The sequence below is a fragment of the Hemicordylus capensis genome, chromosome 5, assembly GCF_027244095.1.
Source record: "Hemicordylus capensis ecotype Gifberg chromosome 5, rHemCap1.1.pri, whole genome shotgun sequence".
NCBI lineage: Eukaryota > Metazoa > Chordata > Lepidosauria > Squamata > Cordylidae > Hemicordylus > Hemicordylus capensis.
The window spans coordinates 115,352,733-115,379,988 of NC_069661.1; the positions used below are offsets into that span (position 1 = coordinate 115,352,733).

General features: G+C 42.0%; 1 protein-coding gene across 7 annotated transcripts in view; it reads left to right on the forward strand.

The window, feature by feature from the left end:
* KCNIP4 (potassium voltage-gated channel interacting protein 4) overlaps nt 1-27,256 on the forward strand; it is a 598,831-nt gene that overhangs the window by 139,654 nt on the left and 431,921 nt on the right. Inside the window, exon 1 of one of the 7 annotated variants that reach the window (XM_053252540.1) lies at nt 6,134-6,252. The exons of 4 other annotated variants lie outside the window; for them this stretch is intronic. Coding sequence is in view for 1 of the 3 variants with exons in the window: in XM_053252523.1 (XP_053108498.1) it covers nt 6,480-6,567 (88 nt within the window). In the remaining 2 variants the exon portion in view is untranslated. Of the gene's footprint in view, nt 1-6,133; nt 6,253-6,316; nt 6,568-27,256 lie in introns of those variants that run through there. 2 more of the 7 variants (XM_053252523.1, XM_053252535.1) reach the window with 2 other exon arrangements.

Consider the following 27,256-nt stretch of genomic DNA (forward strand, 5'->3'; position numbering starts at 1 on the left):
ATTAGGGTATCTAGGGCCAGCAATGCACATTAGGACCAATCAGTGAGCATGTCAGCTCGCCCTGTGGCAATGCACTTTCTGACCATGACCCCTGGATGTCTATGTGTTCTGAGCACTGAATGTGGGCTTTGGGGAATGGCCAGGGGCATGGCCAGGAAATGTCTGGGCACAGCTAGCCTTTCATCCCCCTCACCATGGATGCCATGATATCTGTTTAGGGCTTGGCAAAGTTCTGAAGTGTAGAGATATTGAGCCAAACAGTGCATAACTTAAGGGTAATTTTAAAAAGAGAGATGCCCCCCCCACTTTAAGGGTAATTTTAAAAAGAGAGATGCCCCCCCCCCCACTGCCTGCTCAGTTTCCTGCATATATCCACTGCTCGTGCTGGTACTTGGGCTAGAGCCAGGCTGCACTTGTGTGAAGGCTCCATTTGTGTGCCCTATGGGCATGGTGTTTATCCAGCTATTGAGGCGTCCATGATTATGGTGGCATTCTTTCATGCCCTATTCCATTTGGGCTGCCCTGTTATGTGAACCATAAGCATACAGAGCAGCTAGCATCTCTGTGGACATTTATTTACACATGACAGCCATTATACAAACTTCTTCTGTGAAGTTAAAAATTGAGTATGTCCCCCAGAGCTTTCTGTGATATCACAGGCAGAATTCTGGGGGTGCATTCTGAGTTCATGCAGGGACTCTGTGCCTACTCAAGCATATAAAAACCCTCACTCTGTGCCTACTTATGGTTATAAATACATCTTTGAGTCAGCTCTGTGAAGAAGTGGAGGAAGTGTTCGGGAAGGGGTTAAGCCGACAGTATCCAAATGTCCCTTCACTTCAGTGATTAATTTTGAGCCCACAGGTAATGAAATAAATTAATTTTTTAAAGCCTCCAAATTCTGGGAGATCTCTAAACATTAAAATAAGAACAGAATTGCTGACTTCTCTCCTTTCAAAGTTGAAACTTGTGATCAAACCTAAATATCTGAAAAGGGGTATCAAAAGAAAATCATGCTCTGAAAACATTAACTAACTTTACATCAGAAGAAATATAAAGATAATTAAAAATGTGTAATCACTAAGCAACAGCTAGAAGAAGAGGTCAAAGTTATATGAAACATGTTAACCTTGACAGCTGTCTGGTAGGTATACTACTACTACTACTACTACTAATATCTCACTGGGAACTTTTGCTTCCCACATCTTTGCCTTATGATACATATAGATTGAAATTCTACACCAATTGCATGTGCTTAAGTATTACTGAACTCAAAGAATTTTAGGCAGAGAGAGATGTATGCTGCAATTCTGCAGGCGTACTGGAAAAAAGACAGAATTATACTTCTATATGTAGAAGTTCCATATGGATAGTATCGCAACTCCCAAGTTCCATATGGATAGTATCGCAACTTTCATTAAATTAAAACAAGTTTCTAGCCCTTATGATTTCCAAAATATGCTTGAAAGCTGTGCATCAAGTGGTCAATGCCTCTTGAAACTACAGAAGCCAGGGGGGTGGCTAATAAGAATTCCAGTGGTTTAAGAGTAGGGTGGGCTTAAGTGTCCTACAAAGCTCCTTGCCTTAAGACCAGTGAAACCAAAATAAAGTACCGACTGGTGTACATTTGCTCAACTTGTATAATTAAAATGAGCTGCAGAATTAAAAAAAAATCCTTATTAATCAGAACAGGAATCTGAGAGCAATGTGTAATGTCTTCATGGTCTCAAAAACAGTTATTACATATTGCCTCAATTCTGGACTTGATCATTATTCCTAAGGCCAGGGACAACCCTGGGCTTAGGAATGATGATCAAGTCCAGAACTGAGGAACAACCCTGGGCTTAGGATTGATGGTCAAGTCCAGAATTGAGGCAATATGTAATAACTGTTCTGATTAATAGGATATTTCACCTCACAAGCCTTCTTCTAGTCATCTGTTAGAACTGCAAGTTCCATATGGATAGCCAGAGTACACTATAAAATCCTGTAGCTAAATCTGGGCTTTTACTTCTACAGAATTTCTGGGAGTCCAGGTACATACCGGTTATTAATTCCAGCAGGTCCCTTGGCAGCTACAGGTCTTTGCTGATGCAAAGACCTTGATATATCATGCACATATGCAGTTATTTAGGCCTTTGGGGCAGGGAGTGACCTCCAAGACATGGATCTTCACCCATGCTCCATGAGGCTGGAAGAACCCAATACTTGCTATGCCGACTACAGGACAGGTTGGCCAGAAGCCACAATATGGGCCATTATTAATGCCCTTTACTGCCTAGATTCTACTACTTATTCCATGCATGACCTTCAGATCGGAGGGAATGTATGGCACCTGCCAAAACTCCTACAGATTTCAGGAAGTCTCTCTAGTTCTAGATATGAATTCACCCACCCACAATCTAAAATCCACCACTGAACTCTGTGAGGGATGGAAGGTTTGGGGGTTGTGTGATTTGGTGCAAAGCTGAATAACAGACATTTTTCTTACACAAGGTAAGTATGTCTCCCAGTCACTGGGAAAGGATGTTTGGTTGGAAGATGGTTCAAGGCAAAGAGTTAAGCCTCCCACCCCACCTGAGAAACCCACGACTGATTTTAATTAAATAAGAGGCACTTCTGCTTTGGAGAATGCCTCTGAAGTCTATAGCATGTGTTTACATGCATATCTAGTTGTCCCTTAATATCTGTCTTTCCTCTTTCAATCTCTTTTTTAAACTTACTTTTTCTGCATCACATTTTCTTCTAAAAATGCTTAAACCATTCCTTGTTTTAGTTCAGAATCCATTTCCCTTTTGTTTGCTTCCCTCCCTCTTTTGCATGTATTCTCTCACTCTTCCTATTGTATTGGTTGATTGTAGATGGTGAGCCCATGAACAAGGAACAGTCTCTTAAAATAAATAAATAAATAAATAAATAGCACACAACACCTAGTAATTTTAGGTGCTGTATAAATATGATGGTGATGATTAACTACCTTAAATCACATACACTAGAATTGAAAAGTATATGTGTAAATCTTGCCCTTGAAATACATGAGATGCAACCTTTTCTGGATCATGTCCATTTTTTTAAAATAACAAAGCTAATTTATCATAAACTGAGGTTGATGGAGATTAATGAATGTGCAGTTCACTATTAATTCCCAGATAGAGTCCACTTTTTACATAGTGTTGTATTAAGTGCATATTTCATTTGTCCGCACAGGATATCTTTGCCTACATGCATTGATTTTCCTGTCATATGCCATCATGCATAGCAAATCCATATCTAACTTTCACAGAGCCTTTTGGCCTTTGTATTTTGCTTCCTTATAGGATGCTTGTTACTGTTGATTCCCTTTATTTATTGCCTTTCATTTCTCAGAGTTCAATTACATTTATCCACTCCCCTGCTTCAACAATTGCTGGCCCTTGTTATAATAGATCTTGTTCTCCAGGGTATTTATAACATTCTCCAATCTAGCATTCTTGGGCATTCTATATCCCTTCTTGTAAATAATGAATGAGGATATTAAAAGAGCTAATTTGGTTCTTGTCCATCAACTGAGATGTCATTTATCATTTACTTTTTCCTCTGAAGAAATCTTTATGATTTTTTTATTTTTTTTTAGCAAACATGCTAGTTACATGTGAATGAAACTGTTAATAGGAGACGGGAAGAGTTCTTAGGACCCATGCACATGAAATAATTACATGGAGACTGTTTTAAATGGCTGCCTATGAAAGTTGTTGCCACATGGCAAGTTGGAGAAGAGAGCTGGTCTTGTGGTAGCAAGCATGACTTGTCCCCTTAGCTAAACAGGGTCCACCCTGGCTGCATTTGAATGGGAGACCACATGTGAGCACTGTAAGATATCCCCCTCAGGGGATGGAGCTGCTCTGGGAAGAGCAGAAGGTTTCAAGTTCCCTCTCTGGGTTTTCCAAGTCTTATCTTCTAAGACTGTAGGCCTAAAGTTGCTACTGAAATTTTGTCTAAAGCCAGTTGAGTTTCTTCTCTGAGAAAACATATGAGGAATTTCAAGGAAAGTCCAAATTTTCTTCATAAAACTGTCACCATTTCTTTCATCCCCCCTTGGACCAGGATACAATGCTAGAAGAAAAAACAACAAGCCAAGTATTTTTACAAATGTTGACAAGAATTGAAGCATAGTAGAATTCGAAATGTTATATGGGACACATCACTAGGTGCAATTTTGTTCCAGCTTAGGGCCCCTGGGGCAATACTTACTATTACAATGAATATTTATATACTGATCTTCAACCCAAGTTCTCACGGCAGTTTACACAGAAAAATAAATAATACATAGATATAGTCCCCTATCCCCAAAGGGCTCACAGTCTAAAAAGAAAAATAAGGCAGATACCAGCAACAGCCACTGGGAAGATACTGTGCTGGGGTTTGATAGGGATCTCCCCCTGCTAAATATTAGAGAATCACCACTTTAAAGGATATCTCTTTGCTCAGTTAGCAGGGCTACTGAGAAGTAGTGGTGTGGCACCACAATTTGATCATTTTGCTGCTGAGTCATAAAATTCACAGTTGTGGAACCCTTCCATTACTAATACTCACTTTAAAAAAGGCTCAGATAATTAGTGAACAAAGTCACTTTCTCTCCATCCTGTACCTCCCCCGCCCCCAATGTCCTTTCCTATATGCTCCCATATTCAACATGATCTCATTTTCCTTACCTTTAAAGTCCTGTATGGATTTGCCCCTATCTTTCTGTTATTATATTTTAATGTATCCCTTTTGGGCTAAACTCTGCTATCTTCAGCTGCCCCCAGTTCTCCTACTTCCTAAACCTATGTGCTTAACTGACTCTTCTCCCTTGTTACTCCTTATGCCTGGAATTCTCTGCTAGAACTGTGAAGGGGTTTTTCTGCTTTCAACCCACAGCTCAGAAATCTACCTCTTCTGAAGTCTCTGACAATTCCTTGGTTCTCATTCCTAAATAAAATGAAGCCTAAGTTGCCACCTAATGGTGCAGTGGGGGGAATAACTTGACTAGGCAGCAAGAGGTTGCCGGTTCAAATCCCCGCTGGTATGTTTCCCAGACGATGGGAAACACCTATATCAGGCAGCAGCGATATAGGAGGATGTTGAAAGGCATCATCTCATACTGTGCGGGAGATAGCAATAGTAAACCCCACCTGTATTCTACCAAAGGCAACTACAGGGCTCTGTGGTCACCAGGAGTCAACACTGACTCAATGGCACACTTTACCTTTAAGTTTGTGTAACAGCATTTATTCATATGCCGCCTCCTGTTACCTTTGCCCCCCTTCTTCTTTACTCTCAGAGTTGTTTCCTCCATTAAATTTAGTGTGTAAATTACACACTAGTAATTACACACTAGTGCACACTAGTGTGTAAATTACACACATGGGGCACTTTTGAGTATATGTTTTGTTACTCAATAAAACACCAGATAAGTGGTATATAAATATTCATAGTAGTATATTGATAGTCCTATATACATAATACAAACTATTTAAAGTTTTATAATTGAGGACATTAAATATGATCTTGCTAACAGTGAACTTGCAGAGTATTTCTGCAGTACGTAAGGTATGTATGTATGGCATATGCAACCACTCTCTGTCTCCTGCAACAGCAATGGAAATGCATTAGTTTTATCACATTTAAAACTTTTCATTTCTTTTAGGTGAGTTATGGGGTATGGTTCTTAACATTTACAACAAACTGTGGGATCTAGCCTTCCCATTTATATCTGGACTGTTGCTGTTACAAGGAAAAAAAAAATCTGTGCTCTGATCATTTTTTATTTGTGGCAGGTAAGATGTTGATACGGACTATTGTATTTTGTCCTACTGTGGCTGAGTAGATAACCTGACCTTGAACAGAACACCTTATTATTTTTCTTGGGCATAATAATCATTGCACAAGCTAATTCTCCCCGGCTATTATATGGCTATTCAGCATGTTCATTTTCTCCCCTTCCCCAGCTTCTTGCACAACAGAATTCAAATAGTGTACCCTGCCATTTCTTTCTCCCTTACTTGCTTACATGCTGATTCATTGATGAGGACAAATTTCTGTGTGTAGAGTTGGGCTTTCAGGCCCCGCCTCTGTCTGAATGGTCTGTGAGGTTGCAGCAGGATCTGCTGCTGGGGAAAGTGAACCTCTGCTACCTTATATGCAGTTGGACTACAAGTGTTCATCACCAGACAGCGTGTCTATGTGGTTACAGGAGGACCCGAGTGTGACAATCCTGTTCAGCATCCCCATGTCAGTTAATTCTTTTACTTGCATTCTTTTTTCTTTGCTTCCTCTAGCTCTTTGAAGGAATCTCCTTTTTCAAACAAATCCAAAGGAGTTTGTCTGGCTCTAACAAGGCAGCTTGTAAAAAGGCAGCCAGTGATAGAAACTGGGACAGAAGTTCTGTGTCAGAAACTATTTGGTTTTATTGGCAAAAGTGTTCTGGCTCTCCTCAGAGGAATACCTTATTGCATAAGATGAGTGGATGTCGAAAACGTTGTAAACGTGAAATACTGAAATTTGCCCAGTATCTTCTCAGGCTAATTACAGGTTCTCTCCATACAGGTAACGGCTCTTCTTTTCATTATACTAAGAGGTGTACTGGGTGGTAATATTGTGGCTGTCTTCATTTACACTGTCTACTTCATTGCTCTGTTTTCTGGTGGTCTTCGTTTTGTAAAATAGGGTGAGGGGGAACAGTATAACAGTTTATTTTTAGGTTGTTGGCTGCAAACTATGCAAGAGCTGTAAATTGTGTCAAATTATATGTTTGCATTCAACTCAAAACCCTGGCATTAAATATGTATATGTGTTTGTGTATTATTTGAAGGGGAGTGTACCGAGAAATATTTATGTTACGCTTCCCTCTGCCATTTGCCTTATAAATTCAGACTTAAATGTGTGAAAGATGTTCATGTTAAGGCAAGCAAAGCTGGTCCTGAAATATAAATCAACTGCTGGATGTTAGCATGACATTAAAATTCTATCAGGAAGAATTTTGAAAAGACTGGTTTTCTGAGCATTTAAAACCTGTGAAATTTCTGTAATATCTTTTGACAGCAGATCCCTTGAAATGGAAATCTTGTGAGGGGTGGTGTTTGTCGATTAATCTCTGCTCTGAGGTGTGTGAAATAGCATTGATAGACCAAGTAATACCTTTTTCTTTAAAAAGACCCTTGAGTTTCAGAAACCAGGTAAACTGCCCTTCTAAATAAAACTCTGGAAACCTACTTTTTCCATTGTGATAAGCATGTGATAAGGCATTTTTACACTCATGTCAGGTGACAATGATGATAACCTGTGTTATATAAAGCTAGTGGTTCCAGGTAACACTATCATATAAATTGCTATTTTTGGACAAACAGAATGTTTTTCTTTTGCATGTTAGAATTTGAGGTGCGTGTGTATGTGAATACTATTTATATTTATAACTGTGTATCCACATGCATGCATTTATGAAATGCACCACTGTATGTCAAGCTGTAATGAGCTTATACATTAGTATTAGAGTTATTGTTGTGATATAATGTTGTCTGTCTTCTTGGAAAACTATGATAGAATGGATTTAGATCAAATTTTGAGATTCATTTTTACTCTCCCACTGAAATACTTTGTAGTATTAGTGGTGAGAGTATGTAATGAATAGCCATTTCTGGTAAGGAGTGTAAAACATTGGTGTATATCTTTTACCACTAGTTTCTGTAGGGATTTTTTTTAGAGTTGTTGATAGTAAAATATGTATAATTTACTTTTCAGGACATGCTTGACCTAATGAGTTGTATTTTCTTATATACATTCTTAGCTGTTTCTCAAGTGCATGTTTTGTCCTGCTCCTTTAGATTGCAATGCAAATTAACTAGCTGCTAGTGCAACTGGGGCTGTGAAATTTGGGATTGGTGCTCTGCTGCCTCTTGTTGTGAGAGCCAGTCATAGCTGTAGATGAAAGAGCTTCATCTGCCTAACTAAAAGTCATTTGATCTCTCCTAATCTGGTAGAGCTAGCTTCTGGGTCATATTTGGGCTTTGCTTGGCCACCTGTCTGCTTGACTGCTTGGTCATCTCTGGATCTTCCCTCTGTACTCTTCTTCTCAGGCCCCAACTCAGGATTAGTGGTGGCCACAGTAAACAAGCTGCAGGAGAAAGAAAGAAAGCTACAACAGGTGTGGTGCTTGGTGTTGTCATTCTGCCCTGCCCCAGTCCCTGAGGCCCAGCGGACTGCCCAGTTGGGGAGTTCAATCCCTAACTGGGTGAGTTACCAGCCCAGTGGGCTCAGGGCAGGGTGAGATGAGAGAGTGAGAAAGGTGCATGGGGCGGAACGACATTGTAGCATGTGGTTTGGGGTTGAATTTATAATGGTGCCAGAGAACTTGAGGATGACAGTGTTTCCTAGTGTTGTAGTACTTGAGGATGACAGTGTTTCCTAGTGTTGTAGTACTTGAGGATGACAGTGTTTCCTAGTGTTATAGAACTTGAGGATGACAGTGTTTCCTAGTGTTATAGAACTTGAGGATGACAGTGTTTCCTAGTGTTGTAGTACTTGAGGATGACAGTGTTTCCTAGTGTTGTAGAACTTGAGGATGACAGTGCTTCCTAGTGTTGTGATTCTAGGTGTTTAAAGGTGCAATACCATGCACACCTGTTTGGAAATAATTCAATTTAAATGGATATTTAATTTACATTAGTTGACTATGAGGACTTTGGGGTTTCTCCTCACCAAGATAATGGAGGATGTTGTGGTGTGTCTGTTTTTCATATCCAACCATCAGGCATTCAAGACAAGAGAGAGAAAAAGGACCACCCCAGCCCAACCCTACTTGCTGTGATGCATCCACCGTTGAACAAAGGGGGACAAATGTCCCTGGGCCACAGGTGGGTGGGGGCAACTAGAGTGTCCCGTCCCTCTCCTCTCCTCCCTCAGTGCTGCAGCAGCCCCACAAATAATGTCATTGCCCCCATCAGAGGGAATGGCATGTTCCTCCTCCTCACTGCCACTGGATGCTGTGGCCGCCTCTTCCACTGCTGTGTGCACAGAGCCTATCCATTTATCTAGTGCATTTTTCACTGGCCCAGCTTCTTGCCTCTCCCTTGCTTGTATGAGAGAGAAAATATGCATCTTGCCATGCCAATGAAGAAAGCATTGACTGGCCAGGCCCCACACATTGGTACTTGGTGCTGGCAATGCCCCCTGCATCTGCATGCTAATGCAGGCAGAAAAGAAATGGCCATTGCAGGGTAGCATACTTGGCAGAGAAGGGCAGGCACAGTGCCTGGTGGCAACAGCGGATGAGCACAGTGCCCATTCTCTCATCCTGTCCTGGCACTACCATTGCCACCCTTCCTACACCTTGCATACTTGTGCACTCACTGAACAAATGTGGGGCCATATTGATGGCACAACAGAAGTGGAAGGCAGGTTCAGCTGTAGTGCCAAACATGATTTGGAACTATGTGAATGAGCCGCCTTCCTTTCCTTGGCTGAGACAAAGCATACTCTGCCATTTCATGTAAACTGGCAAACTGTGGTTGATGCTTGCCTTAGTTTCCAGTCTTGGTTTGCAAGGTCAGCACAAAGCATAATTTGCTGATTTGGATGAATGACAAACTGTGATTTGTCTCAACCAGAATAGGAAGGAGGTGGTGGAGGAGGGAGTGTATGAATCAGTAGTGGCCGGTGAGGGCTCCAGTGGAGGGGCAGCAAGAGGCATCTTGAAGAATAAATGAACTGGTGCTTACCTCCGGTCTCACTGCACCTGAACACTGCTTGGAGAAGCAGTGTGCCGCCCAGCACCCCCTGCGGTGGCGGATAGCCTCCGCCACTCACCTGGCTTCTACAGAGCCGGTGATTAGGTTGTCCAGATTTGGGGAAATGGAATAGGGCTACCCTATATTCACAGCAAGACTTTTCCAACAACTGACCTTGAAACATTCAGCAATCTATTTCTCACCTGTGGCCGGTCTTGGTTCTGCTGAGAGAATCTCTCTGCACACTGCAATCCTATCAGTGTGCTGGTGTCTTGGGACAAAATGGACAGTTAGATGCTTCCAGGTGAAGGAAGCTTGGAGGTCTGGAGTTGTGGCTTGCTATGAATGTTGAGAGAGTACAGAGTTCTGTTATACTTTTGAGGAACCCCTGTGCAACCTGCTCTCCACTTACAGAATGAGCAGGATAACTGGGCCATGGGCAGCATTAACTGTGTTTTTTAGCTTAAATTACCTGAGATCAGTGGGTTCAATGTGAAAACCAGGCATGGGGTGTGTGTAGCAGGCTGAAACTATAGCTCTGACCCAACAAAAGCAGGAAGCCCAACTCTGAGTATTTATACTTGGTCTAGCCTGTCCAGTCTAGAAACTGATCCATACTGCTTGCTATATGTACTGGATAGTGTTGCAGGCCCCATTTTCTTCTGTGGTTGAAGATGTAGGCCTGAATACACACACACACACACACACACACACACACACACACACACACACACACAATATCTCGGGTACTAGCTAAGCAAGCTGGATCTCAGCCTCAGGCTCTGAGCTCTGGTTCAAGGCCTCAGGTCCCTGACACAGACCATGGCATTGGTTATCAGGGGACCAAATTTTATGCACTGTTGCCTACAGAAGTTTATGCTGATACAAAATTAGCATTCATCAAGTGCTGCTTTAGCTTCCAATGATAAATTGCCAAGATAGCAAAAGAATAATGTGAAACGTCTGCTTAATCAGTGTTCAGTTCAGTTCTCATTTGATAAGCTTCCACTGAAAGCTCCTTTCTGAGTTCAGAACAAAGTACTACAAGAGTTCAGCTAGTGTCCGTTGATCTTAATTACCACATGTGGTCATTGGAAGACTGTCTAGTAAAAAGTTTGCATTACATTTATAGGCCACAATCCAGTCAAGGCTGAGCACGTCAAAGCCTCCTTGATTTCAAATGGAGATATATTGGCACATGATTACCTCTCTCATTGAAATCAGGGTGATGTTAATGTGCTTAACTTTGACTGGATTGTGCCCATGCATACACTCTGCATCTAAATGCTGAGCCTCATAAATCTAAAGGCATATGGTGATTCTGAGCACCTTCTGATAAAAAGCCGTATGTAACCCTACTTACCACAGAGGAAGAGGCTTGAAGTTTTGAAGTTGCACATATGGGGTATGGGGATGCAATAAGAGTGTGGTCCGTGACCATTTAATAAATTTGACTGACTGATAAGAGTGGAGACAACATGAAATCTTGGACAGGAAGTGGGAATCCGGCCTTTACAATAGAAAAACAATTCAGGTGAACAGACAGAATATTTACAGAAATACATCAGGCCAGTTAACATGATTGGAAGCTAGGGAGGAGGAGATCCAGGCATGCTCCCAACTGGCAACTGGCAATTGTATGAACTCTGAGATCAAGATAGGAGGATGGGAGAGTGATTGTGTGGGAGGCGGGAGCTGGGTCAGCTGGTTTTTCTTCCACCCCCAGTAAAATGCATGGGGAGAGAATCTGGAGTAGGCACAGTTCACACCTTCACACTATCACTCTCCCATCTTCCTATCTTGATTTTGGAGTTCACATGACTGCCCATCAAGAGTATGCCCAGCCCTCCTACCTGGAAGTTGATAGTGTGAACGAGTCTAATGTCTTGAACTCTTGCGCTGCTTCCATTAATTTTAGTAAGACGGACACAAGAATATCCCAGTAGATTGTGTCCTTATTTTAGCCTTGTTCAGGCATTCCAAAAGCATGATCAGGAGGGATGAGGACTTTTCAGTGGTGGCACCCTGATTCGCTTCCCTATTGATGCTTGCTTGCGCTGTCACTCTATTCTTGAAGATACCAGGTGATGACTTCTTAAAAATGTTTTTGTTTTTAGTTGTATTTTGTTATAGTTCTTACTTCTGTTTGTTCTGTGTGTTTTAATTGTATGTGTTATTGTGGTGGTTGTGAGCCTGTTATGGGGTGGTTATATAAATAAAATTATTGTCATTATTAGTGAACACAACATGGAGAGAATGTGGAATGGGAGTGTACCAACTAGCTCTGCCCCTGTGCTGATGTGCTCTGCATTACTTGTTTGCAGAGACAAGTGCTCTGGAACTCTAGCCAGCCAGTCAAATGCTGCCCAGGGAGAGCTACAGCCAGGAAGTGCATTGACACAGTCGGCACATCCTCCTCCTCCTGCCTGCATTCACTGAACATGGTTTCAGAAAGCCCAAATAAGACTTCTGTTAAACTTATATTAATGCTTCTGTGTCCTCCTTTAAATCAGTGTTACATTTACATCTTTTTTTCTTTTAGAGTTCTTAAAAGTATTACATGAATTAGAAATTAATTAAAGGAAGCCTTTTACATAATTTGAAAAAGGATTAACTTACTGTACACTTTAACAGTAGTTAATGTTCTCTTTTAAAATCTTTTCTGAGCATGGAGGTTATTAACAATGGAATGCTGGGACTAATTAGTTACAGTTTTTACATTTTATTGTTCTGAGCTGTGTTGGAGGGTCTTTTTAGTATTTTAACTGAGAATATTAAGGAACAAAAGGGAAAGAGATCATTTTGTGTGTGTTTTTTATCACTGAGTGAAAGAGATACAAGTGAAAACACTATCCTCAATAAATGATTGGAATCCCTTTTCTTTTCCCAACAATTTTGAAAAATAATGTGTTCTGTCTGCAGAGAATTTTCATGGCCATCTTTAAGAAGTGTCTGAATTTATAGTTATCAAGGCAGCTGCTTCTCAGGTTGGCAGCTGGTAAAGATGATTGATCCCATAATGGCAGAAATGAGTAACTGACAGTGTGAGGAATATTGACACAGTTGTGTGAATAGTTTATAAACATTTATTCACTCAGCAACTGACATTCAGACTAACACAGCAGTGAAACAGCATTTCCCGTCACATGAGGGGCTTGATTTACTGTGATACTCTCTGCAGCCCGCTTTGCCTCATGAAAATATGTCCCTGGGAGAGGCGAAGAGGGGATTGTTGAAAATTGTGCACCCCCCGCTCCCGCACAATGGAAAATGTTGCATCAGCATAGCATTAGTCTGGATTTTGATCATTGATTGTTTCTTCTTCTTCCAGACAGCATCTTGAATACATTAGTATTTTCCAAACTACTTCTTTTGACTAATGTCTCCCTTATATCATATGTACTGCAGCCACTTGTGATCAGTGGAAAGACCTACTTCCAAGACAAATGACATCACAGCAGAGTTGTGATTTGACCTCTCAATCCTCTTTATTAAAAAACAAAACAAAACTACAGCATAGAGAGCTCTGATAGAAGCAGAAATACTGGAGCAGATGGGATGAACCCTTTCCGCCATGCTGTTTCCCTGATTGAAATCCCACCCCACAAAGCTAATTAGTACTGTGGGGGTGGGAGATATGCAAGTTATTTAGACAGGGGAATGGCATGGGGAGAAAGGGTCAACCCCCTTTCTGGGGAATAGGGCCACTCTTTTCCTCCTCAACCAGCACCTCTTCCTCCTCCATGGCAGCCCGTTTCCTCTGGGTGACTCCTCACCAGGGAGCATGTCTGCCAGTCCCCTCTGCTGCTGGCCTCCCTGATATCTATGCTTTCCTCTTTATGTTCCCTGAAACTATATGTATCCTCTCAAGAGATCTCCTTGTCTCATAAGAGTATTTCTTTCTCTTGCACATTCTTCCACTGTCTCCAGCCACCATTGAATGTTAGCACCATTTAATGTTGTGGATGCAGTTGGCCAGCTCTTCAGCATCTTCCAGCCTTGGCCACTTCACTCTGCTCCTCCAGCCTTGATTTGGGCCAGCTCCAGCTCATTGCACTGAACTCCTCTTTTGTCTGCTGCCAGGTTTGTGGCAGGCCAGCCCAATGGCGCTTCATCTTCCCTGGTGGTGAACCATGGGTCCTGATACCCCCATTTGGGAGACGTTGGTCAGGGCTTAGAGGGAGAGAGGGCTTTTTCTAATGTGCATTAGGGAATCTTGTGCAATAAAACCTAGGATTTTGTGCAGCTGGGCATATGGGATTTAATGAGGAACTAGGTTGTTTCTTTAAAAAGATAAAAATGAAAGATTAAAAGAAATAGAAAATTAAGATGAATTATTCATCTTCTAATCTCCATAACCTTACACGAATAGTATGTTATTACTACTTGACTTCCAGCAACCTGTGTCATCGAACAAGCTGTCTTCAGAAGCTTCAGCTCCCCTCATCCCTTGAACTGGCTTTTTCTTTCCCAGCCTTTTAGCAGAATTTAGCTCCAGATAACACAGTTAGTTCTCTGTAGTCTCCTTCACAGGCAGCTCGATGCAGGACAGGCCCTCCATCTTGTCTCCATTACAACTGCAGCTGTAGTACAGGACATAGGTCTCTCTTGTCATGCCACAATTCTTTGGGACTTTGTTCTTATTTTCTTGTTTTAGTTGTGTCGTTTGCCCTTCTTAAGAACTATAGAATCATTGAAGACTCATAGCTCATAGTTGGTTCCATTCAGCACAGGCTCTTCAGGAGACAGCATGTCTCAAAGAGACTCCCAGACTGAGCCAAGACATGAGCTCAGCGCCACCAATCCTATACAATGAGCATGGCAGGGCTGCACTTCCCAGCACTCTCTGGATGCCTTCCAAGATGGGGCAGGGGCTCCAGACAGCTCCATTTTCATTCAAGGAAGGGGCCCCGCCGCTGCTAGGCAAATGGCTGCAGTGCATGATGAGAATGGTTGCCTTTGCATGGTACCAGGAAGGCTGTGCAGAGTATTCAGCATTGGCTGAAGCTTCCCACAAGCCCTAGAATGAATTAGAGGGCCCTTATAATGAAGAGCACTGCCTTATGGTAAGCTGCCTGGCTTATAAGAAGTTCTTAAACAATTCCTAAAGGATTGAATTCCCAGGTGCTTTTATTTTTTGTATTTGTTTCTTTCTTCCCTCACCGAACTCGAGGCATCTTACATGGGTTTCTCATGTAGCCACACATCTAGCACTGTGCTACACCTTTACCTCAGCTCTGTTAAGGTGGCTATATTCTCTCCCATCAGACCATGCTCATGGACCCTGGGTTTTACCATATGATATAAAAATTAGATCTCTTTGAATTAAAGCCAGACTTGTGCAATGCAGGGAAAATTTAGAATAAACCCTTGAGACAGATGTTTTTATGGAGTTCCCTGTCAAGAGACTTGCCTAGTTCCTGCTTTGCATTCATTCCAAAAAGTGGTTAAAGACCTGTTTGTTCTGTCTGATGCTTGGTGGAAAGCTAGTAGTATAATGATGTGGTGGTTTTTTAAAAGGCTGACTTTATGTTTCCGTTTGTTAAAAACAATCAAACTAATAGGGATGTGAAAGCCAGGTGGCTGTCTGGTTCAGCTCAAATAGGTCCCGCCCGACCATTGAGTCGGCTCGAGGGGGATATTACCTTTAAAAATAAGCCACCAGTGAGGGGACTCCTTCCACCTCCTTGCCAGGCTCCCAAATGACATGCCGCCCATTTTGTGACCTGTTTTGGGCTTCTGTGTATGCAGTGGTGGTCTGGTGGATTGTTTCAAAAAGTTATTAAAACTTTAATGAACCTTTCCGCTCACTGCCACCCTCCCCCTGCCCGCATTTAGCCCTGTACTTGTAAAGGGGAATCCTTGCCAGATTCCTCTTTACAACTATCACCATCAAGCCCTTGAGCTGGCTTGCAAGGCAGGTTTTTGAGCCAGGCTTGGCTTGATTCACCTGGTCCCCGCTGATCTGGTTCGAGGGTGAGCCACCGAGCCTGCTCGCACATCCCTACAAACTTAGAGTTTCTCATTAAAACTCTTATGCTATCTTAATGTGTTTTTTGTAAGCTGACTTGAGTGCATATCTGAAAGGCAATGCATAGCTCCTACAAACAGTATAGGATATGATGCTAAGCATATTGACTGAAAAGTAAGTCCCATTGCAAGCAAGGGATTTTCTCACAACTAGATGTGGTTTAGAATCGGGCTTCTAAAATTTATAGCATATTGCTCATAACATCTCTAATATATAGATCAACAAAATGTCCCATTTCATTAATTGAGGGTGCTGCTAGTATGTCTGATTTGTACCACATCAGTTCAGACAGTAGGGTGGGGATTGAATGCTTCTCTATATGAAATATATTCCTCCAAGTAGAGCAATAAGGAGAAGAATTCTAACCTGGCCATCTCCCTGGCATTCTAGGTTTCTGCGTGGAGGAACATTTTTGAATGGAAAAGCATTCAGTCATGTGAGCCCTGAATTGCCCTCTGAACTTAAGGTGTACAGCCCAGGTATAAACAACCTCAATTAGAACTGGGCCACAACAGGCATGCAGTGACAGACTCATACAACTGCATCCTTGCATGACTAAACTCTGCCCATGTTTCAGCACTGTTATCAACACAAATTTTTTGGGGGGGCATAATTATACCTTAGAGTGAAACCTGCTTAAAACATCTTTCTAGAACAGCTCGAGACAACATAAGGCCCAGGGGCCAGATCTGGCCGACAGGGACTTTTTTTGTTGGCTCTAGGGGTGGCCTGAAGTTTGGTGGTGTCTGAGATGATGTGCAAATTGCTTCATTGTTCCTTGGCCCTGGTGAGGGTCAGCCCCCTTTTGAAATTAACCTTTGCAAATGCATGAGGCCCAGGGAATAGGAAAGGTTGCTAGCAGCTTCCTCTACTCATTCGGAATGTGCACAAACCTGTTCGGTGTTCTATTCCCAGAACGCCGAACAGGTTCAGAACCACATGTTCGAACTGGTTTGACTGCGGGAGTGAGGACATCTAAGGATGGGGGAGGGTGCACTTTCCCCCGCTGTGTTTTCCCCTCCGGCGCTCCCTTGTAAACCGGACCGGCAGAGTACCTTCCGGCCTCTGCGGTCCAGTCCATTGCCTCTTCGGTCCAGAAGTAGCAGGCGTGCAACCGACCGTGATGTGTGCATGCATGTGCCCAGCATGCACATGCATGCATGCAACTTCCAGTCACTTCTGGACTGAAGAGGGGATGCGGTGGCAGGGATGTACTCTGCTAGCCCGCCAGTCCTGTTTTCAAGGGAGCACTAGCAGGGGAAACGCGGCAGGTGGTGGTGGTACTGTAAATGCACTTTCCCCTGTCCTTAATGGTGTCCCCCCTGCCTTTGAACCGGCCCTCACCAGTTCTGCACACATCCCTACTACTCATGCCATGGGTAACTAATAATTGCTTTCATTAATGTTTTTAATGAGTAATTATTGCTTTCATTTATACTTAATACTTTTAATGTAATCGTTAATGTGCTGAACATTTACCTTGGCCCCCCACACACCAAGCCATACTTGGTTCTGGCCCATTGGAGTATTTTAGTTGTGCATTCCTCTGCTAGAACATATTATCTCCTGAAAAGGCCTCCTGTACAACATGTGATCTAATATGTATAAAGTTCATTTTTCCAGTACCTTACAAAATGTAAACATCATCAAAAAGTCCCCCCAAGGATTATGGTTCAGAAAGTGAACTTTCTAGATCAATCAGTGTAAATCGCTGCTCATCACACCAGGGTATTTGTGACAGACCCAATTTTAAAAGAAATCATTAAATAGTTAATCCTCTAGATGCACAGCGCATTGCTTATAGATGGTACAAAAAATAGAAATCGAATAAATAAAAAAATAATATAATAGTTTAATTTTTCTACACAATTTAAAAGAGTTTAATTTTTCTACACAATTTAAAAGAGGTGGGTAGCTTCTGTAAAACCAGTTCCCTGGATGCTGCCTGCACTGCTAACTCCTCTTGTGGATTCTTAAATCATTCTTCATGAGCTTATTGTACCTACAAGCTCTTGTAATTTTTCAGCTTTGTATTATTCAGGAAAACATCTTAAATGCTGGCTAAAGCTTGGTAGCTGGTGTGGTATTACTGGAACACTATAAAGAGTATTGTAATCAAACATGGAAGATTCAAATCTGTGCTTGACCATGAAGCTCATGAAAGGAGTTTCAGTCTAGAGGCCCTGATCTTCTAGGTCAGGGTTCCCAACCTGAGGTACTCCAGACGTTGCTGAACTACAACTCCCATCATCCACCACCACAATTTATTGTCTGGGGATGATGGGAGTTGTGGTTCAGTAACTTCTGGAGTATAACAGCTTGGAAACCCTTGTTCTAGGTTACAGTAACCAAAAACCAGCCGCTGCAATATCTTGTTTGCCTGAGCAATGTGATGTAACTAGACTTGCTCTCTGGGCACTCCTGATGGGAGTGATTCTAGTATAGAAAGGAACCATGGGCTGATTTGAACATTCACTGGCATTCAGGGTGGAGATGCACCACGAATTTGCCTGCCCTGACATCACTGCAGGATGTCCCAGCATAGTGTTGGAACATCCTTTAATGGTGTGAGAGGAGTGTTCATCTGAATTGCCCCTCTACATGAGATCCAAAACAGAGTGTGAAGAGGAGATTTGAATGAACACCCTTCTTGTGATTAAAGGATGTCCCAGCAGTGACATCAAGGCAGGCATGCTCTGGGCGCAGCCCCATCCTGCTTACACATAGGGACCAGCATTCAACTGAACTGGCCCCATGTTTTTTACTCTCTCTGTGCGTTTTCATTAAAAATGTGCTCTATGTGGGGCTGCCTTTGTATGTAGTTTGGAAAGTTCAGTTAGTTCAGAATGCGGGAGCCAGACTGGTCTCTGGGGTAACCCGAAGAGATGATATTATGCCTGTTTTAAAACAGTTGCACTGGCTGCCAATATGTTTCTGGGCAGAATACAAAGTGCTGGTTATTACCTCTAAAGCCCTGAAAGTCTTGGTTCAGGGCTACCTTAGAGAATGTCTTCTTCGCACGTTGAGATCATCTGGAGAGGTACATCTCCAGTTACCACCAGTACGTCTGGTGGCGTCTCGGAACCAGGCCTTCTCTGTTGCTGCTCCTGGCCCATGGAATGCACTCCAGGCATATATATATATATATATATATATATATATATATATATATATATATATATATATATATGAATGAATGAAAATATTTAATATACCGCCCAATCCAAAGTCTCAGGATACAAAACAAGAATAGCACCTGAGATTTATTTATTTTTTTAATGTAAAGGGAAAACACCTGGTGGAAAATAAATGTCTTCAATAAGGTTTTAAAGGCTGAAAGGGAGGAGCCAGACTTAATTTGCAGGGGAAGAGAGTTCCAGAGTGAATGGGCAGCAACAGAAAAAGCCCTTCCACAGTTCCTAATACTATGGACCTCTCTAAGACCAGGGACCAAAAGAAGGGCAACCTGAGATCTCACAGGACAGGACAGAACTGGCTGGGAGAGATGGTCCTGAAGGTAAACAGGAGCTAAGCCATGAAGGGTTTTAAAGGTAACAACCAGCACTTTGAATTGGACCTGGAGGCAAATAGGTAACCAGTGCAGTGACTGTAGGATAGTTGTAACACTATCATATCTTCTAGTGCTCATAAGCAGGCAGGCCGCCGCATTCTGGACCAAGTGAAGCTTCCAGGTCATCTTCAAAGGCAACCCCAGGTAGAGCGCATTACAGTAATCCAAACGAGAGATGACGAGGGCATGAGTTACTGTTGCCAGGGCCTGCTTGTCGAGATAAGGCTGGCGAACCAGCCGAAGCTGGGCAAAGGCACCTCTGACCACAGCCTTCACTTGCTGCTCGAGCAGGAACTGCAAATCCAAGAGGACCCCCAAGTCACAGACCACTGCAGTTTAGGCTTGCCATTGGCCTTTAAGAGAGTCCTAAAAATGTACTTGTTTGGCCTGGCCTTCCAAGGTTTTTAAATTGTTTTTAGTATTTTAATTGGTTTTAAATGGTTTTGAATTGTTTTAAAATAGTTTTTATATTGTTTTAAGCTGTGTGTTTCAACTGGTGTTTGTTTTTATGTCTTTTTAAACTTGTTGTGCACTGCCCAGAGCCTTTGGATGGGGAGGTCTATAAATGTAATAAATAATAAATAAATAATAAAATAATTATATTATTATACATATATTAGGCCTGTGCAAGCTGGAAAAATGGGGATTCTGACATCAGAATTCCTGGCCCCCACCGCCAAGAGGCATTGGAGTGTGGGGCAAGTGCCCCAGGTAGCCTGTTGGTGGTTCAGGCCCTTTAACTGGCCCCCCAGCACTGGCGCGAAGGCAGCTGTGCAGGCAGCTCAGTGATGTTTAGGGCAGGCAGGGAGTGATGAACTTCTCCCTGGGAAGCCTGTGTGGCTGCTGAGAGGAATCATGGGCTTTTGGGGATTGTAGTCCTGTGAAGATAAAGTCTGTGTGGAACTACAGTCCCCAGAAGCCCATGTATCCTTCCCAGGGAGAAGTTCGTCACTCCCTACCCACCCGCCTCAAGTTCCTGGACATCGCTGTGCCAGTGCTGGGCGGCCAGTTAAAGTGTCTGCACTACCAAAAGACTACCCAGGGTATTTGCCCACACTCTAATGCCTCCTGGTGCTGTGCGCTGTGAATTCAGATGTCATAATTCCGTGTGTGTGTGTGTACATACACACATATATATATACACACACACACAGTTTACTTGGGAGTCATAGAAACTCTTCCCAATTTACTGCAGATCTCCCATATTCCAGTCTCTAACTTCTGCCCACCCCTGACCCTTCTCAACTTCTGGATATACCTCTAGTTCAAAAAGCTATTTTTTCCTTGTGGTCATTTTTACAGTCTTACTGCATGTTAGCATTTCTCATGGTTTCTTTTCATCACATTATACTTATTTGTCAAATACATTTTCAGAATTTGTCAAACTTTTCCATCAAATGAAAATGCTGAAGTTCTCCAGAGCAGAAAATGTATGTAATTTCCCTCAGCATCATAAAAATTCTACAGAACCACCCAAAAACCTCTCCCCCAGATCATTGGGTTCAGTCATGTAGGGTTTTATTTTTCATCCTACATATTCTTAGATGAGCCTTTTAATTTCTAAAAGGAATAAATGCTACATTAGCCACACATTACTTCTCTGTGTGAGTTCCCTTTTTGTTCTTAGTAACAAATCCTAAGAGTACAGAAGGATCGTGCTCTAAATCATTTTTCATTTGAGTGCATGACGAATAAGTGTCTTTCTAGGTCATCCTGTGTAGCTTCCAATATTTCTGCCCATTTTAGGTAAGGCAGATCTTACATGATGTACCAGTAAAATCTGTGGAAAAATCCACTCACAGTGGATGCACAGAGACTTCTAAATATTCCTTTTTTATGTTGTTACAGCCCTGATGTAGGGAGACATTGCCAGGATCCATCAGAGGTAGAGGAAGACCAAGGAGGAGGCTTCATTTGCTTTCTATGAGGTCCTGGATTCAGATCCAAATCCTCAGTTCACCCAAATATGTGTCCATATGATATAACAGCGGGAATCAGTACAATGCCTGTATTATCTTCATTTCTTTGCAGAATGGGATGAAACTAACAGGGATGGTAACCCCTTAAGTGGGCATGAAGCCTAGTCAATCTCAAATACATAGGGGTTTCCTAAAAAAGAAACTTGAAACCTTTGGAATAAAATGCCTTAGAATTGTTATTATTTTTTAATGAACATTGGAATGGAATAGTAGTGAACTGGTAGCTCTTTCTGAGAGCATTCTATGTGCAACACTTCAAGCAAATAGGTGCAGGGGTTTTCTGTTAGGATTAACAGTACGCCAAGATTGTAAACAAAGAACACACACTCTCCACCCACCTGCCAATACCTTCTAATCACTATTGGTTCTAGGCACAGACACAGTAACTTGCAGGAGTCACTTTGACTGAGCAAGCAGATCTTGATATATTCTTTCTGCATCTCTGCCCAAAGCACTGTGATTGGAAGGGAAGAGAGAAGCTAAGCAAAGGCACTGGCCAGATTGAGAAGTCAATTTCAAAGTACTCTTTCTCACCCTCAGTGTTTTCCATATATGGAAGATCGCCCAATTCTCACTCTTTTGTCCATTTCAACAAGTTACTACGTTTGCCATTGAAATGCGGGGGGGGGGGCAGAGCTTGCATATGGCCAGATCTCTTCAAATCAATTTGGATGTTGCTGATGCAATCTGAAGAGATTCAGAGGTATAGCTGTTTGATTTGGATTTTGCTTTTTGATGATTTATTTGGCTCAAATCTCAGCCAAACTGAATTTGCTGAAAACTTTGTGTATCCCTAAGCCACCTAATGGCTCAATAGGGAAATGACATTCCTAGTGTGCAGGAGGTTGCTGGTTTGAATCCCCGCTGCTAAACACCTACATCAGGCAGCAGTGATACAGGAAGATGCTGAAAGGCATCATCTCAGACTGGGCGGGAGGAGGCAATGGTAAACCCCTTCTGTATTCTACCAAAGAAAACCATATGGCTCTGTGGTCACCAGGAGTCGACACTGACTCGAGGGCACAACTTTACTTTAATGTACAGCATAAAGAGAAGCCCTTTGCCCGCATAAGTTTGCGACCTAACTCTTGCTAGCTGGAATGTTGTACCACACATTAATAAAGGGACAGGAAGCACTTCTCCTAGATGAGTTAGAAATCTGGGCTGGACTACATAATTAGGGTGATTGGTCCATGCTTCCCAGTGTCTAGAGGACAGATCTCATAACTTGGTCCTGGCTGTAGCCACCTGACACTCAATTTAGGTGAGGAGCCAGATGAAGATAATGTAAGCATATACTTGAAGATATGTCCCACAAATTACATTGCTAAAACATGTCACACGTTCAGTGTCTCAAGTCATCTGGGTTAATGAAGCCTCACATCCAGTCTTGGAGAAGGATGTTCATTTTTCCATCTGGGTTTTTATGTCCTGTGTGTATGTTGCAGATTCTGAACAGTCTGAACATTGTCCATTCAGAACTCTATAATTCACTGTTCCCTAGCTGGTCTTAGTATACAGCAAGGCCAGGCAGCTGGGTATTTAAAGGATTCCCCAAACCTAACTCTGGACCCAACATGATCCTTAATGTATGCATGCAATGCTCAGGAGGCCAGTGGGGAGGATGGATTAAAGAATGCAAAAAGCGAACAACATGATTATGTGCGGGGAGTCAACTTAAGTACAGTGTTTCATTATGTCTGCTGCTGTTGGACACCTTCCCATATGAAACTGCTCTACTTGTGTCCTTCTGTTTCTGCATGTCATAATCGACCCTCCTCACTACTCTCCAGGTACTTGGAAGATCAGCACTGAAGGTGCATTAAGGATTACAAAAGTGGCACAAGTGGTGGAGGCCCACCCGAAAGTCCTGTCTGGTAATTTATCTCTAATAACCCCTGCTGACTTGGCAAAGAGGCACCTTTTAACATGGTGATTCTCTTTATTTAGCAGGGGGAGAGTAACTGGCCCTATCCATCCCCAGCACAGTACCTCCAGTGACTGTTGCTGGTGTCTATCTTATGTTTCTTTTAGACTGTGAGCCCTTTGGGGACAGGGATCCATCTTATTTATTTGTTATTTCTCTGTGTAAACTGCCCTGAGCCATTTTTGGAAGGGCGGTATAGTAATCGAATGAATGAAGAAATAAATAAAATCTCCATGTTAGAAATCAACAAGGTGACTTCTTTCAGTCCTTAGAAGGAGGAAACATATATTTGATGCATTCTTATAGAGCTAGAGATCAAAAATATACTATTCTGCTAAGTTTTATATACTGTTGTATTTCAGTAAAATTACTCTTACACTGTTTATCCAATTTAGTGTGACTATATTGTGTCAAATGTAGTTTATTGTCATCCTCCACTTTTTTTGGCAGGGTGTATTTTTTGGTTTGTTTAAATACTCTGTAGCTAACTATCTGGAAAAGTATGACAAATTACCCAGTCAGAAACACAACACAAGAGTCCTGAAGTATGGTGATTAACCTTTTTATTTAATTAAGGTTTTGTAGGAAGATAATTGAACAACCTGCATTGCCAGGTGGGTTTCAGTAATTTTATTTCAGATTTTATATATATATATATATAGAGAGAGAGAGAGAGAGAGAGAGAGAGAGAGAGAGAGAGATAGAGAGAGAGAGAGAGAGTGTATGTGTGTGTGAAAAACAGTGCAGGTTTTTGAGTTGGGGCTATTGCATTACAGAACAAAAATGTAACATTTGATTGATGTTGAAAAAGCTCAGGAAAAATTAAGAGAAATATTCTGGGGGAAACCCAAAATAACATGCTGTCACTTTAAAACTCCTACTTCTCTGTATGATTCTCCTCATTTTTATTTATGTTAATACCCAACATCTTCAAAGGTTTCATCTGTCTTATGTGTATGTTAACACTCGTATAGAGAAATGTCCACCATGGATGACAGAGATGGTGGAACTCAATAAATACATCCCCCACCCTCCGTAAATTACCTCACAGATTTGTGAGAATAAAATGGCATAACCCTGCTTATGCTGCTCTGAACTATTTGAGAAAGGGCAGGATACAAATGTGGTAAGTAATGATTTCAATAGTTGTAGTTACCGCCAAGATAAGAAAGACGCGGTTCACTCATCTTGGTAGCCAGGAAAACAATGTAGCCACTGCCAAATGGAACAAAAGGATTGTGATAGTTGACATGAAAACATGGAAACGTTACCTCTTTCTGCTTCATTAGTTCATTCATGCTATAAAGGGAAATGAACCATTGCATTCCTGCATCTCTTCCTGTCACTCACACAAGGAAGTTTTTCACACCTGGCTTTTAAATAGGGATGTGACCTCAGATATAGTCCTTAATGGATTTGTAACTCACTCTTTGCCAGCAATTAAAGAGCCTTCTAGAGGTCGGAATAAGGGGGGGTCTTGCGGTTTTGGTGGTGAGTTCACTTTAGGCTAGTTCTATGATTATTTCTACCCTGGGCCAACTAGCCTTGTTGGTCCAGATTTCCTTTAGGAAAGACACTCTTATTGTGGTTTGTGTCTATTTCCCACCATTATCTAGAATGGATCAAGTTAAGGAGCAATGGACCAAGTTTCAGGTTTATATTGCTGGTCTTCTGTTGACCTTCCCTACTGCGTATTTTTTGATCGGGGGAGACTTTAATGCCAGAATGGGCCCGGATGATATCACATCATATTCTTGCCACCATACTTGCCCTCCCTCTTCTGAATCCTCCAAATCCTCTATATTTAAAGATCAGAGATCTTACTACACAGGTTTTTGTCTTGCCCAGATGATGAACGCACTCAATCTTTTTGTTCTTAATGGGGCAATCTTAAGAGATCACCCAGCTGAGTTCACTTTCTGGGCTACTACTGGAATGAGTACTATTGATTATATGATAGTATCTAGTAATCTGCTTAGTTGGATAGACCGGCTTGAGGTTATTCCCTGTGTCGACAGTGATCACTTTCCTCTTTGTATAGTTTTTAGACCATTTGGCGACCTTTTACGTTCAATTGATCAGTATCATCTTGATATACGACAATTGGCGCAAGGTTGTTGTGTCAAATGGTACCAAGCTCAGGGGTATAAGTTAAAAACACTGTTGGATTCTGAACAATATAGTCAAATGGCCACTGCTATTGTTTCAGAGTCGGATCCTGAGAGGTTTTTAGCTTAATATGAGGACCTGGTTGCAGATTTGTGTAAATATCTTACTGTTAAGCCTTGTAGAAGGTCGCAGCAGATTAGGCCACGGTCTAAGCCATGGTTCGATTTTGAATGCATTATGGCTAAAAGAAGTTTAATTGCTCAGTTTAGGGCCTATAAAGAATCCTGTATTCTGTCCTCGTTACAAGCTCTTTTAGTGGCAAAAAAGATTTATAAACAGCTTTTACCCCCCCCCCCCCAAAAAAGAGGAAGCAAAGTCAATGTGGAGACAGCTTATAAAGGCAGTTAGAGGAAGGCATTTTACAATATTCTGGCGTATTATGGCGCGTTATTATATCCTGAGTGCTGCATTTCACTTGAGACATGTGAAAGCCACTTTCGATCTTTATACAGTGATACTGTTCCTTTTGTCTCTATAGAGACCAATTGAGATGAATTATGCCCCCTGGCCACCAGTACTGGAGGCAGAGATTAAAGATTTGATTGATCAACTTAGGCCTGGCAAGGCTGCTGGAATTGATTCTATTCCCCCAGAGCTGATTAAAAATAATATTGATTGGTAGACACCTGTTTTAGCCACCCTATTTACTGTGATAGATAGGATGGGGCATGTCCCTCAGGATTGGAGATTGGCAGTTATTGTACCTATCTTTAAAAAAGGACAAAGAGGCAATCCATCCAATTATAGACCTATTAGTCTTCTTAGTGTTATTAGTAATTTGTATACAAGACATCTTTACTGGAAGCTAAGGGACTGGATGGACAGGGAATCAATCTTGGCAGAGGAACAGGCTGGGTTTAGGGCAGGAAGATCTACCATGGATAATTGTTTAACTTTGCAACATCTGTGTGAGAAGTATCCTAATTCGCTCTGTGTTGCTTCCATAGATCTAAGATTTGCCTTCGATTCCATCTCACGGCCTAGACTGTGGGAGAAATTAAGAGCTTCTTTGATTGATGGCCACCTCTTGGCTCCGATCTCTGTTGTATATGAGAACTCAGCCTTGAAGATGTGCTGCTCCCCCTGGGGCCATTTGTCCTCTGCAGTTCCCACTCAGAAAGGGGTGCACCAGGGCTGTATACTGGCTCCACTTCTTTTTAATTTCTATATTAATGACTTGGTCAGTCATTTGGCAGATTTGAATTTTCATCTTCCAAAGCTAGTAGAGAGACATATTAATTCATTGCTGTATGCTGATAATACTCTTATCTTGGCAAGATCACCTGTGGGTCTCAGACGTGCCCTGGGGTATTGGCCTTCTATTGTAAGGAAAATCATCTTGAAATTAAACTAAGATTATGGCCCTTGATAAAAAACCTAAATGTTATAATTGGAAAATTGATGACCCTATTCAGCAAGTTTCTACCTTCAACTATTTGGGGGTCCTCTTCCATGCCTCGGGCTCTAGGAAGCTGCATGCTAGCTATGTGTCCCAGAATGCTCAAAGGAGTGCCTTTGCTATTCTCAGGTTTTTCTGGAGTAAAGAGGGGTGATTTACACCCTCTGCCATTAAACTTTTTCTTGCCAAATCTCTTGCTCAGCTTACATATGGTACGCAGCTTGGGCCCTTATCTAGCTTTCAGCAGGTGGAGAGAATTCAATCTAAATTCCTTAGAGCTGTACTTTCGATCCCCTGTTGTGTCTCTAATGCCAGATTGAGACTGGAGACGGGTCTAGTTAAGGTGGAGGCTAGATGTTGGATACTTACAATTTTTTATTGGATTAAGATCCATAATTCCCATGGTAGTCTGGTATCTCTTACACCACAAGATTCAT